The sequence below is a fragment of the Marmota marmota genome, unplaced genomic scaffold (assembly GCF_001458135.2).
Source record: "Marmota marmota marmota unplaced genomic scaffold, marMar, whole genome shotgun sequence".
Taxonomy (NCBI): domain Eukaryota; kingdom Metazoa; phylum Chordata; class Mammalia; order Rodentia; family Sciuridae; genus Marmota; species Marmota marmota.
The window spans coordinates 17,475,522-17,489,862 of NW_026000026.1; the positions used below are offsets into that span (position 1 = coordinate 17,475,522).

At 36.3% G+C, this 14,341-nt stretch overlaps 1 protein-coding gene across 3 annotated transcripts in view; it reads left to right on the forward strand.

Annotated features, from left to right (window-relative positions):
- The window catches only part of Chd6 (chromodomain helicase DNA binding protein 6), a 166,545-nt gene that overhangs the window by 85,235 nt on the left and 66,969 nt on the right, over window positions 1-14,341 (forward strand). For all 3 annotated transcript variants that reach the window (XM_048810933.1, XM_048810932.1, XM_048810934.1), the window contains exons 11-16: window positions 159-280; window positions 1,840-2,083; window positions 3,358-3,534; window positions 4,126-4,269; window positions 7,161-7,416; window positions 8,328-8,538. In XM_048810933.1, the coding sequence (XP_048666890.1) occupies window positions 159-280; window positions 1,840-2,083; window positions 3,358-3,534; window positions 4,126-4,269; window positions 7,161-7,416; window positions 8,328-8,538 (1,154 nt within the window). The remainder of the gene's footprint in view (window positions 1-158; window positions 281-1,839; window positions 2,084-3,357; window positions 3,535-4,125; window positions 4,270-7,160; window positions 7,417-8,327; window positions 8,539-14,341) is intronic.

Consider the following 14,341-nt stretch of genomic DNA (forward strand, 5'->3'; position numbering starts at 1 on the left):
TAAAATTAAAAAATATAAGACTGCTCATTACTCAGAAAATTACAACTATAGTTTGAAATCAGCCTTTGGACAGTATTTGAGGTTTACCACCTTGCCAGTGATTGTTTTATGCTCCTAACATCCTTTTCTTTGTACTGTACTTCGCGCTTCTTCCTTAGGAACGGCCTGCTTCAGACTCCTGGCAGAAACTTGAGAAATCTCGCGAATATAAGAACAGTAACCAACTTCGGGAATACCAGCTGGAGGGAATGAACTGGCTTCTTTTTAATTGGTATAACAGGTAAGGCCAAAACCTACCCAGATATCTGTATCTGGAGGTAAACTGTTGCCTTCGCCTCAAAAACTGGCAGTAGCAGAGTGGTGAGTGAGCAGCATAGCCTCCATTTAGAATTGTTCAAGGCTGATTTTGCTTTTATTTTAGGTGTTTCTTCAGCCAAAAGGAGAAATAAGGCCAGGCATGGAAGACATGCCTACAGTCCCAGCAGCTAGGGAGACTGAGGCAGGAGGATCACAAGTTTAATGTCAGCAATTTAGCGAGGCCCTAAGCAACTCAGTGAGATCCTGTCTCAAAGGGCTGGGCATGTGGCTCAGTGTTTAAGCACCACTGGGTTCAATCCTCAGTACAAAAAAAAAGGTGGGGGGAGAAATGATGTTTAGACATCCCTGACTTTGTGCCTTACTGGAAGCAAGAGAGTGGTGGGGGTCAACCTAGATGAAACAAAATACTAAATATTTTTTAAAACTGTTTTCTGTCTCTAAGTCTTTAGTCTCCCTCACCCCCAACAAAAGGCTCTAAAAGAGAATGGATCTGAAATATAGCCCCCACTTTTGGACTTAAATTGTGAGCCATATATGTTCTGGACTTATGTGCTATAGCAGTCCATTTTGAATTTTTAGTGTTCTAGTTCTTGTCATTATCTGGTTCAACCAGATGAAATTTCAGAAAGGTGGGTTGAGATTTTCTTAATATTCTAGATTATACCCCATAATAGTGATTTTTAAGATTGTGTTGTTATGCAAAATCCATCTACATAGGATTCTGGACACCTATGTTCTAGCATAGTCAGTCTCTGCCACTTACTAAAGGTGTGACCCAGAGCATAATTCACCCATCCAGGCCTTGGGTTGCCCATCTGAACAGTGAGGGAGTGAGACCAGATGATGGACATACCCCTTCCAGAGCCATAGCTCTGGTATGCAGTCTGTGATTCTGGATCACTAGAAGAAACCAACATTTTTACTCTTAAGAAATTTATCACATGGTTTAAAACATCCTTTTTTTTCGTTAATATTTTTTTGGTTGTTAATGGACCTTTATTATATTTTATTTATATGCAATGCTGAGAATCAAACCCAGTGCCTCGCATGTGCTAGGCTAGCGCTCTACCACTGAGCTACAACCCCAGCCCCTCAAATGTTGTCCTTTGATAACAAACAAATGATAAATGATGAGAACCACATAACTTATCATCTTTTTATTTTTATCTTGGCTTCTAGGAAGTTTTTCAGTTACAAAAACTGGCTTAGGTTTGAAGCATTTTTTCCTCGATATTATTTTAATATTTAGTAATTTTTTTTAGTTTATATTTTAATAGACTTACTTTAGTATTTTCTCCCAAGTTGGCATAGTTCCATTTTGGAAGTAGGAAGGGTATGAATAATAATAAAAAATAAGCCTGTTTCATCTCTATAAAATGAAAAAAAGCCTTCACTGATGACCATACCAATCAAGGTATACTTGTGAAGCTTTCATTATTATTTTTTTTTTTTCGTTTTTACCAACTTCTAACAGCTCTACTATATTGATAATGCATTACCTGTATTTCTTCCCCTCTACAGAAAAAACTGTATTTTGGCTGATGAGATGGGCCTAGGGAAAACCATCCAGTCCATCACATTCCTTTCAGAAATATTCCTCAGAGGAATCCATGGCCCTTTTCTCATCATCGCCCCTCTCTCCACCATTACTAACTGGGAGCGGGAGTTCCGAACATGGACAGAGATGAATGCCATTGTGTACCATGGCAGCCAGATCAGCAGGCAGATGATCCAGCAATATGAAATGGTGTACAGAGATGCACAGGTGAGCCTCACACAAATCACAGAGACCCAGGGACTACTTGAGTTCAGAATATCCTATCTACCACTTATCTTCAGGAGTTTCAGATTCCTATACTTTAGATAACTCTTGACTTACTCTGTTGAGTCATATGTTTGTTGAAGCTGATTTCTTGCCCTTATAGTTTATTTTAATTTATGATAAAACGTAGGATTAGTGGGCATGCTTTCATATCCCTCTGAGATACCTCAGAGATCTTTTCTCGGCTTTCAGTGTTGGCTTATGAAGTTGCTTTTATATGCAGATTTTATCTGGATTGTTATGTGCTCAGTGAAGGAAGTGAGAAGAATTATCATACAGTGGATAGATTTCTAGCCAGGGAGTTTGGAGAGGAGGTAGACACATTGGACAGATAAAGAGAAAACAGGTTTCATGTTATTAAAAGCACAACAGAATTTTTAAAAAGATTTTGTTACGTATAATCACTTTGTTGAGTATGGTTATATGTTTGTCTTCAGCACTGGTTTTTACAATTAAGCAAGGTAAAAAGTAAATGACTCCAATCAAGAAAGCCATTTGCTCTCCCCAGGGGTTCCATAGACAGCAAGAGACATTTGGGAGAAATTTCACATGTGCTCTAACATCATGCAGCTCTGCTTTTGAAATGTGAGGCAACACCAAGAAAGGCTGAATGACCAAGGTGTGTCCTCTCCAATAGCACTTGCCCTGAGTCAGTCTATGCTGGAACCTGAGTTACAAGATGAAACTATTTAAATCTGAAAAGTGGCAGAGGGTTTTCCTGGATTCAAGCTATACATGGTTTAGATCAAGTTCTAGGTGGAGGTGTGTGAATCAACTCCATCTTCTTTCTTTATCATAGTAGTTAGTAAATGATAGGCTCCCTGTCTTCTTACATACCTTATCCTTGTCTCCTTTTTGACAATACTTGCTGCCTTACTTGTTTCATGGATGTGAAGTCTCTCTTTGCTAAGTAGTAGATTTATTATTACATTCTCTATTTTATTCTTATATATTCTCCTTTCTCACAAGAGGAAAAGGGCTGAGGATATGGCTCAGTTGGTAAAGTGCTTGTCTTGCATGCACAAGGCTCTGGGTTCAATCCCCAGCACAAAAAAAAAAAACTTATCTCACAAGAGGAAAGCATTGTGTTGGCTTCTCACTTAGGCCTTAGTATTTAACAGTGCTTCCTTCTCTAATTCAGCAGGCGACCCATTTGCAGAGTTCTTTATACCATTAGCCATGGTAAAAAGCTCTACCTTTGGTTGTGTCATCCTCAGGGAAACCCCCTCTCAGGAGTCTTCAAGTTCCACGTTGTCATCACAACATTTGAGATGATCCTGGCAGATTGTCCAGAGCTGAAGAAGATTCACTGGAGCTGTGTGATAATTGATGAGGCCCACCGGTTGAAGAATAGGAACTGCAAACTTCTGGAGGGGCTGAAGCTCATGGCTCTGGTGAGAGTTAGCCAGCTTTTTACATAAATAAATACAGATTTCTTCCATTCAGGGTAGAGGAAGTTTTCCTCAGACATGTCACTTACTTGTATATACATAGTCCTTTTGCCACAAATTGAATCCAAGAGGGGCTCATGAAATTTGGGGCCTGAAAATGTAAGCTGTTTTGGTTTGTTTCTGGGTCTTGAATGAACTGGTACCACACATGATGACCTTTTAATGTTAATGCATTGGAACAGTGTCAGTTTGTGGTGGGTAGGTATTCGATAAGTGAATGAATGAATGAATGAATGAATGACTGCTTTAGTTAACATGAAATTGCTGCTGGAATCAGTGATGTGAAAGAAAAGTTGACCCATTTGAATGACTGCTTTAGTTAACATGAAATTGCTGCTGGAATCAGTGATGTGAAAGAAAAGTTGACCCATTTGATGACTACCCCTATGAAGTGTTGGCACTCCATCTTTTCATTAAGGTTGAATAGAATTGCCCCAAATTTAAGCACACAATGCCCTGGTTTAATTTTCCCCACTAAAATGTACTATTTGGATAGCTCAAACACTTTTTATCATGTGCTTTTAATTTGTATAGGAACATAAAGTGCTGCTCACTGGAACACCTTTGCAGAACTCTGTGGAAGAACTCTTCAGTTTGCTAAATTTTTTGGAGCCATCACAGTTTCCTTCAGAGACTGCTTTCCTGGAAGAGTTTGGAGATCTGAAAACAGAGGAACAGGTAAGAGGGGCCCAAAGGATTGAGGAGATAATGTGATAGTTACCTTCACATCAAGAAAAGAGCAAGTCATTATGGGGACAAGATTTTGCATCTCTGGTAAAATGAGCATTACCTCCTTTATTTTCTGTATTTGTTTATATTGGAGAGGACTACCTGATTATTTGCAATTCCTATTACTACAAAGGATAGATGACTCGGCATCCAAAATGTCTTACGTTAGCATATTAGGCCTTCTGCTTCACTGAGCTCCTTTGTGCATTCAGTGGTTTTGCTCACAGGTCTGAGCTTAGAAGCATGGTGCTTGACCTCAGGAGCATGATGCTTTTCTTCTGCTTCCCTCATCCCTTCATCCTTCCTCCTACATAATGAACAACTTGTTCCCAGGCCTACCTTCTTGATTACAATACAATACACAGGTAGTGAGGGAAAGAAGGCAGTCATATTAGGGTAGTCCAGTTTTATCAGGATCAATTGAGTTTCCTATTTTTGAAGGTCTAGTCTTAAATCTGGTTTGTTGGACTTAAAGCTAATTCCAAAAAACCAGCATTAATAAAAATCTATCTACTATGAGTAGAAATCTCTGTTAGGAATTATAGAAATAAACCAGACAAGCTTAAGTGCCATAAGAGGAACAAATAACAGAATTGAGAACTTTGAAGTAGAGAAATCAGGAAATATTTTAGAGAGTACAATTTATGAGTACATTTTGAGGGATAGATAAGTTTTGAACTGGTGGAGAGAGGAAAGGGTGGTGACTACTTTGCATAGGAAAAAAGCCCAGCGTAATCTGAGTAGTGAGGAATTACCCGGTTGAACTGAAAACAGAGGAGATGAATTGGGAAGAAGTTTACAGTTTTGTTATAAGGCAGATTGAAGAGTCTATAGGTAATAGAGAAGCCATGCAAGGCTTTTATTATAGGAATGACATAATTAACCCTGCTAAATTAATTTAGCAATGGTGTGAAAGTGGGTTGGGGCAAAGAATTGGGGGACTGAAAAGGTTTGGAAATTTCACTAAGAGATATCAAGAATACATTCTGTAATTCCATTCTGTTTCTTTCTACTTGTGATGCAAGTCAGAATTTGAGAACAGTGAAAAATCAAACATAATTCCCCTCCTCTACATTTGCCCTGTCTGTTGATCCTTCAAAATCCCTCTCTTCATTTTTGGACCACTGGAAATGCATCCTCTTCTCCCATTGCACTTAATTTGTGGTATGCATTTTTTCTTCTTCCTAGACAATGATCTCCTTGAGGACAAGGCCCACATCTTCTCCAAACTTGTGTTTGTTGTATTGACCAGCACAGTGTCTGGCATGTAGTATACTCTAAATGATTCAAGGTATGAACCAAGTGAAGGGCAAAAGCTGAACCCAGCATGTGGCAGATTGACATTTGTCCCTATCTTTAACAATTAGCTAGCTGTGTCTTTTCTCTTTGGGCTTTTTTACGTAGTAATTCCTTATCCATTTTGGGGGATTAGATTCCTAAGTACCCTTGGTTGTTAAAATCAAGGTCTCATAAGAGAGTCAGGTTTAAGATTGGGGTTAGTTAGAAGAAAACCATTAAAATGGCATCAAATGTCTTTTTTTTTAATTTAAAAATTATTTTTAATTGATAAAAAGAATTATATGTTGTGTCTTGAGGTATGTATATGTGATCGATGGCTAAATAGAGCTGGTATATACATTACTTCACCTACTTATTTAATGTGGTAAGAACAGTCAATCCATTCTTACAGCAGTCTTCAAGAAAACATTGTTATTAATTATAGTTGCCATGTTTTACAATAGATGTCTTGAGCTCATTTCTCCCACATAACTGAAGTTTTGATCAACATCACACCCTAGCCCAGTTTCTAGTTACCAGTATTCTACCCTCTGCTTTTATGAGATATCTGTATTTTAAAAGACAGTGAATAAATTGGTAGAAAGCATCTGTTTCCAAAGTAAAGCATATTCACCTGTTTCAATAACTCACTCTCTAGTGACTGTCAGTCACATTGTATTAAAGAAGCATTGCCATAGCAGATTCCACCCCTTTTATAAAAATTAAACAGCCTTTTCTGACTTGAAGCTAGATTTTGTTTTCATTATCGTTTTCCCTTATTCTCCCATTAGGCTTAATTTTTCTAATATTACATTTTAGCCCCAGATTAACTCAGGTGTTTTGACTTTGAATCCCTTACTCCCCCGCCCCTGCCCCTCCAACCTCAGTTGTCTTCCTGGGAGAGGGTACAAGTCACCTTGCTGGTGCATTCATGTGAGTGGAGATCTCTGTCCAGGCTTGGACTGTCAGGATAAAAATAGATCATAGCAAAGAATACCATCAGGATTGAAGTGTCCCTGATGTAACAACTGCCACAAAGGAATGGGAGGTGTCAGTGTATGACATTAATTTCCTATACTATTACCCCCAAACACATATGCTGGTGCTGTTGTTTAAAAGACATTGATGGATTCCATTTTCAGATTGCCTCTACGTACTGTGTTCTTTCAGCATCTAAGTCTTCACTTTGAGATATATTATGTGTTCCTCCTAACAAGATTTAAAATATTCTTCAGTTAATCCCTGTAATGTATGTGTGTTAGAGAAGAGTGAGAGAGAGGTTTGTTTTCTCCATCCTAGAGAATAGGTACTTTCTTCTTTTTGCCTTTTTAATCTTGTGAGATTGTCGTAAATTCTTGGTAATTTGTGAATTAAAGCTAGATTCTTTTTTTCCTTCTAGTGCTATTTTAAACGCCCCCTTTTGGAATCTGATCTTTCTTTTAGTCTGCTACTGCAGTACTATGATTTAGATATCCAAGAGATGATAGCAAAGCTTTGAATCCCCCACAGTAATCATTCAGTTAGGATTGGGGCTGGTAAATAGATCTCATTTCTCTAAACAGGTAAAGAAACTGCAGTCCATCCTAAAACCAATGATGCTTCGGCGCCTGAAAGATGACGTGGAAAAGAACCTTGCTCCCAAACAAGAGACAATCATCGAAGTAGAACTTACCAATATCCAGAAAAAGTACTACCGTGCCATCCTGGAGAAAAACTTTTCCTTCTTGACCAAGGGAGCAAATCAGCACAACATGCCCAATCTTATCAACACCATGATGGAGCTGAGAAAATGCTGTAACCATCCCTATCTGATCAATGGTAAGTTGAATCAGAGGGAGTAACTCAGGACAGGCACAAGCCTCTGCCAGAAGCCAATGATAGTCAAAGATCTTGTGTATTGAGTTCTCATTATATGCTCTACATATATAATCTCACCTTTTTACACAGTATAAACTGAAGTTGATGGATTTGTCTAAGGAGTCTTGCTAAAAAACACACAGAGCTAAGTTTGGAACTTCCTTCTCTGACTCTACTGTTCACTCAGCTCTTTGCCCTTATTTACTCACAAGCTAGCCTACACTTTCCACTCGGGGATGGAAAATTGTAACTTTGCTAAATAGATAGTGAGGCAATGAGATTAAAACTCTGCAGATAAAGTTAATAGTTCACTAGTTAGAAAAGATTTTGAGAGGTTTTTTTTTTTTTCCTTTATTTGTAGTTGGACACAATACCTTTATTTTTTTATTTATTTTTATGTGATACTGAGGATGGAACCCAGTACCTCACGCATGCTGTGCCAGCGCTCTACCTCTGAGCCACAACCCCAGCCCTTGAGATGTATTTTTATAATGAAACTTTTTTAGAAAAAAAAATAGAATGTGACTTGGATTCTCTTACAACGAGTTTTGTGAAGACAAGGTATGAAAGCCTTTTTTGTCAAATCTCTGGGACAATTTCTTTACCTACGTGAGTCAGCTTAGGACTGGACATCTCAGTCCTCTCTCTACTTAGTGAAAATTCCTTGAAAAGCAAAGCCCTTTCATTGGCCCTCCCTCCAACAGTGAGTGAACTGCCAAGGGTACATTCCAGGAACACACACCCAGCAGCATCTCCCCACTGGATTGTTGATCCAGAATCTAACAAGAACCCATTTCACTTTTTCCAGGATCTATAAAACAGCAGCTTTTACCCTTATATTTTGTTCAAAGAATTGTTCCATTCATTTTCAGGGGCAGAGGAAAAAATTTTAGAGGATTTCCGAAAAACCCACAGCCCTGATGCCCCTGATTTTCAGCTGCAGGCCATGATTCAGGCAGCAGGCAAGCTGGTGCTGATTGATAAACTGCTCCCTAAGCTAATTGCTGGTGGCCACAAAGTGCTCATCTTCTCTCAGATGGTGCGCTGCCTGGATATCCTGGAAGATTATCTCATCCAAAGAAGGTGAGCCTGTGTCAAAGCTCTGCATCCAGTACTGTGGGCAGCTCCTTTTCTTTGATCTTTCTGGTCCAGCCACACATTCAAAAATGGAGAAACGAATCTTCTCTTAAAGATGGATAAAATTCAAAGTTCATCTTATGACCAAGTATATTTAAGTTTAATTGGAGTGAATTTCATGGCCTATAATATGGAATCCTTATTTTGCTTAAGAAAAAACCCATATGATTATGTTCATATTAATTGAGGTTAACAATTGAAATAGCATTACAAAAGGTTAAGAAAGCAATTTGCATTTTTTGTTGCTGCTTAATGACAAAATACATCCCATCAGGCATTGCTGCTTTAAGTTTCTGAAAATGCATACTGACAGTTCAGAAAGCCTTTATGTCCTTTCTCAGCAAGTTCTCTAAGGTTTTATAATACACTGGCTATGGCCTCTCAATTCATTTCTTATTTGTAATTCCATGAACCTGAGTTTCGTTACTCATGCAAATGAAATGCCCATGTTATTATGCTGATGATTTGAATTCTGTGTGGGAACCACATTTGTTACATCATATACCTTACCTTAGATTTTTAGTCACTGTGATACATCAGTGATCTGAAGATAACCAATGGGTTTTTACAAATGTACTTTTAACAATAAAAGACTTTTCAAGATTACAGAAACTAAGTAGCTTAGGCATTGCTAAGTTTAAAGAACATATTAGTTTTCAAATAATAAAATTTTGCATATCTCAAGTGTCTTAACCGATGTTTTTATCCTTTAAGATTCTATTTGCCCTCATGTATTACATGTACTTTATAGAAAAGTATCAAAGTAAAAAATATTAAAGAAAATGACAATTTTATGAGCATGTTAAAATTTAATATTATGTACAAAATTGTTCAAAATTTAGTTAGCCTATAAAAGAATTTCTCAGAGCTCCATAGTAGAGACATTATTACTGGATTATAGAATTAATTAATTGTAATTATAGAATTATAGAGACATTATTTTTTTCCTTAGATGAAGCTACTCTGAATAAATTAAACTGATAAAGCAGTTTAATTTATAAATTCACCAAAGATTAGGAACTCATTGCCAAAGCATTTGCTTAATATAAATATCTTATTCTTCAAAACATATACAATTGTTAGTTTTTAGGGTTTTTTTTTCTTTTTTTTTTTTTTAAAGATTCCTGAAAATAAATAATAGTGTAATTAATAGACTTTTGGTAAGTATGGAAGTTTTCATTTAGCTCCCTTTTATGCTGTTTTTTTTTTAATCATTTATTGCAATTTTGTGTTCAAATTCAGTATTAAATAATTTGTCTTGAAAATATGGAAACATGTAATACTACAACTTAGAGAAGTCCTTGTTTATGCTTGGGGGTCTACCCTTTTTATCTCCCCCCCCCAATATGTTATGTTTATTTGTTTGAACTGGGATAATAATCTACAACAAAAATATTTCACTTTTTGTTGTACTAGGCATTGAACCCAGGGCCCATGTACCACAGACTTCACCTCTTTTTATTTTTTTATTTTGAGATAAGGTCTCACTTAGTTCCCCAGGCTAGCCTCGAACTTTGCAGTTCTCCTGCCTCCCAAATCTCTGGAATTACAAATGTATACCACCATACCCAGCTATAACTCACATTTAAGATTTTTTTCTTTATTTTTCTACAGCAAAATTTTGATGATCAACATGACATACTGTCCCACAGTTTTCAATTTTTCAGCATTTTAGGGGGTTTGGTGAATGAATATCCCTTTATCATCATTGTGATTATTTCCAGTTAAGTCCCTAAGGTAAATTCTGATGTACATTTTTTTAGATGCTTGATACATATTTCTAAAATGTCCTCTAATAAGAGGGTTTATTTATATGCTTTTAAGTCTAAGAACACTTTTTTCCTGTATTCTGATCAATACCCTTAATCTTTGCTAATTCTATAAGTCAGAATTATGGTCTATAATTTCTATTTCTGATTACTTAATGAAAATGAATATTGTTCATATTACCTATTTCTTTTTTATGGATAGCTTATGCATGTTGTTCAATGACTTCCTATTGCTCTTTGATTTTTAATTAATTTATGAGAATTATTAAGAATATGTTGGGGAGACTGAGGCAGGAGGATCTCAAGTTCAGGGCCAACCTGGGCAACTTAGTAAGTTCCTGTCTCAAAAAAAGTGGGGAGGGTGCTGGGGATGTAGCTCAGAAGTGGAAGTCTCCCATGTTCAATCCCCAATACAAGATACACAAACACTCTTCCAGTTTTATTTTTACCTTTCAATTTTATTTATGAGTGTGGGTTTTTATTTACTTTTAGAAGTGCTAAATTTTGTAATGGTCAAATTTTTGTCTTGAAACTCTTAAGTTTAGGGCTGGGGTTGTAGTTCAGTTGTAGAACTCTTGCCTTGCACATGTGAGGCACTGGGTTCAATCCTCATCACTACATAAAAATAAATAGATAAAATATTGTGTCATTCTACAACTAAAAATTTTTTTTTTTAACTTTAAGTTTAAATTCTTATTTGTGCTTACTTTTAAGCTAAATGCCTAAATTAATATGCTTTAAAGTTTCCCCTACTTTTAACCATTTTCTTGTCATTCTTTATGGTTTACTCACCCCAACTTCATCCAGCAGGGTTCTTCTGTCTTTCATATTATTACTTTTTTAAATTTAGTTTTTATTTTCATCAAAGTTATATATGCACATGATTTGAAGAGCCAAATCATTTTATTAGTTATGAAAAAGTGAATGTTCTAATTCACTTTCCCTTTTCCCCAGTTTTCCACATTTCAGAAGCAGTTACTTTCTTCCTTATGCTGTTTCTCTAGTATACTGCTCAATTTAAATAATATTATTAGTTGCAATTCTTTGATATTTTTTAATTTTAGGAATTATCTGTTCTCATAATGGAAAATGAATGTTTAGACTTTCATTGCTCTTCTACATCCTACTTTATATTTCACGGTGTATGCAACTTCTGTCCTGTCTTCTCAGTATGCCATGTAATGTTTGGGGGTAGGTTAATATTCTGGGTTAGATTAGTATTCTGGGGTTATTGTGACTTAGGTTAAAACATAGCTCAACCATGTAGTGTATATTTACCTTTTTTTGCTTGCACAGTTTTTATTCTTTGAAGATCAAAATTATGTTTTCACTTGATTGCTTATTTTTTATATGATTATTATAATTCAGCTGCAACTGTAACCTGGTTGGCTAAATCTCCTCTTTGTATGTTCTGACCCACCAGTCTTCAGTGCTATATCTCCTTAGACCTGACCTCTTCCCCCCTGGTGTGTTACTCTTCCTATTAAATGCTAATCTGCCTTCTGGCATCCTGCTGATAGGTTTCTTTCCTTCCCTCTTGACTCAGATCTCCTTTGGTGAATTCCATGTTGGAGCACCTCTTCTAGGTACTTCTGAGGAAGGGTAAATGATAGGTGAATTTTCAGACATTGTTAGAAAATATTTTTAGTCTGCCCTCATTCTTAAATAGTAGTTTGGCTGGATTTGAGATTGTAGGTTAGAAATTCTTTTCCCACAGGATTTTGAAGGTGTTACTACACTCACTGTCTCCTAGCTTCCTAAGTTGCTGTTGACAAGTTCTAAGACCTCTCAGATTCCTGGTCTATATATGTAATATGTTTTTCTTTTTCTTTTTAGAAGCTTTTATATATTCTCTTTGATCCCTGTCCTATGAAATTTTACAATGAAGCACCTCATCATTCTGGTCTTTCCTCCATAAGTTCCTTGGGTTTTAATGAACTCATGATAGTTTCTGATGAATAGTTCTACAGTCAATCAAGTCTTTGTTCCCCCATATATAATGTGTTGATTTACTCTAAGTACTTCCAAGATTTTCTTTTAATATTTGATTTTCAGCCGTTTGTGATATCCGGAATGCATACTGTTCAGAGTTGACTAAGCTTCCTGGTTATGTTAAATTAATGTCTTTCTTTAAGTTCGGGTGCTTTTGGTTGTTATTTCTTCGATTTCTTTTTGCCCCATTCTCTTGTTTCTCCAAATTACTTGTCTATTTGACCTTTAGATATTATACAAAGGTCCATAGGTTCTGTTGTTTTTTCTTTCTTCTCCTTTTTATATTTTTAATCTTTTATATCTGTCTTTTGTTGTGACTTACCTGTCTTCAATTAATTTTAGAGGGTTTGTTTTGGTTTGTTTTTTAGTTCTAAGTTTCTGTTTGAGTGGCAGAGCACTTGCCTAGCATGTGTGAGGCACTGGGTTCTATTCTCAGCACCACGCATAAGCAAATAAATAAATAAAGGTCCATCAATAACTAATAAAAATATTTTTTAAAAAGATTTCTGTTTGATTCTTTTTAAATATTTTTTTAGTTGTTGATAGACCTTTATTTTATTTATGTATTATGTATTTGTATGTGGTGCTGAGGAATCGAACCCAGAGCCTCAAACATGCCAGGCAAGTGCGCTACCACTTAGCCCCAACCCCAGCCACTCTGTTTGATTCTTTGTTTACTAGTGTTTTGGTTTTCTGCTTGCATTTCCTATTTTCATTAATTACTTGCATTTATTTGTTGAGCATAATTATACCTTTCTTTTCCTTTTCATCTGTAAATTCCACATACAAGAGAAAACATACAACCCTTGACTTTATGAGTTTGGCTTACCTAACATAATATTCTCAAGTTCCATCCATTTTCCTGCAAATAGCATAATTTCATTTGTCTTTGTGGCTGAATAAAACTCCATTGTGTATATGTGCCGCTTTTTCTTTATCCATTCATCCCTTTATGGGCACCTAGGTTGGTTACACAGTTTTGTTTTGTTTATATTTTGTGCAGGCTTTGTGTGGTGTTAGAACATTGCCCCTTCGTATTGGAAGCACAGCCTCAGTATTTTAGGTCATGGACTTTTCTTGATGTCTGGTGTCTTCAGGCCAACATTTGAAGCTCTGGATAGGTGAATGAGTCTTATTGACTATGAGCTTCTCCAAATGTGAGCACTGCTCATTTTACTGTACCGTTTCATTGGTGACCCTCCAATGTCAGTATTTGGGGCTCTTGTTTCACTTCCTCTCTCCTGCCTGAAAGGTGGAAACTTCATTACTCTGCTATGATCATGGTGGAGGGATGAGAAAGAGAAAGAGGTCTCAACCTCTGTCTCGCTTCCCTCTTTATAGTAGGGTATGTACACCTTGAACCATGGTTATTATCTTCTAGAAAAGAGAGGATGAAGATCTTATATTTTACCTTCTTTAAGGCTGGAGTAGCTGATTTATAGTCTAATTGTTACTGCAACACATATTTCACTAATTCCCCGGTTGTTAGACTCTGTGCATCCTCACTTTTAGGTATACCCAGTGCTACCAATGTCTCATACCTTTGGACATTATACAGCTTTAAGTTAGGCTAGATCTTATCTGGAATTCTGCTTTCTTCTAATCAGATACCACTTTGCTTGCTTTCCAGCTTCCAGAATGTTACCATTTCTGTTCTGTTTGTAGATTATTTGGGGGAGAGTGTTATGCCTTTTATTTACTTTTTACTAAACTAGATCGACAAATTAAATGTACATGTTGATTCATGATGCTTTCTTTGATTTTCTTTTTTCATTTTAGTCTTTTTTCTTTATTTTGGTAAATAACATTAATGGAAATTTTTTTTCTGTATATGTCTGATTTTCTAATTTTTTGGTTAACTCAAATAGTTCATCATTTCCCCCCATTCATATAAAATGCTATTCATGAAATATACTAAGACATCATATATATGCTGGGCATAGGTCTAGCCTTTCTGTTCTTTTTTTTTTTTTTTTTTTTTTTTTTTT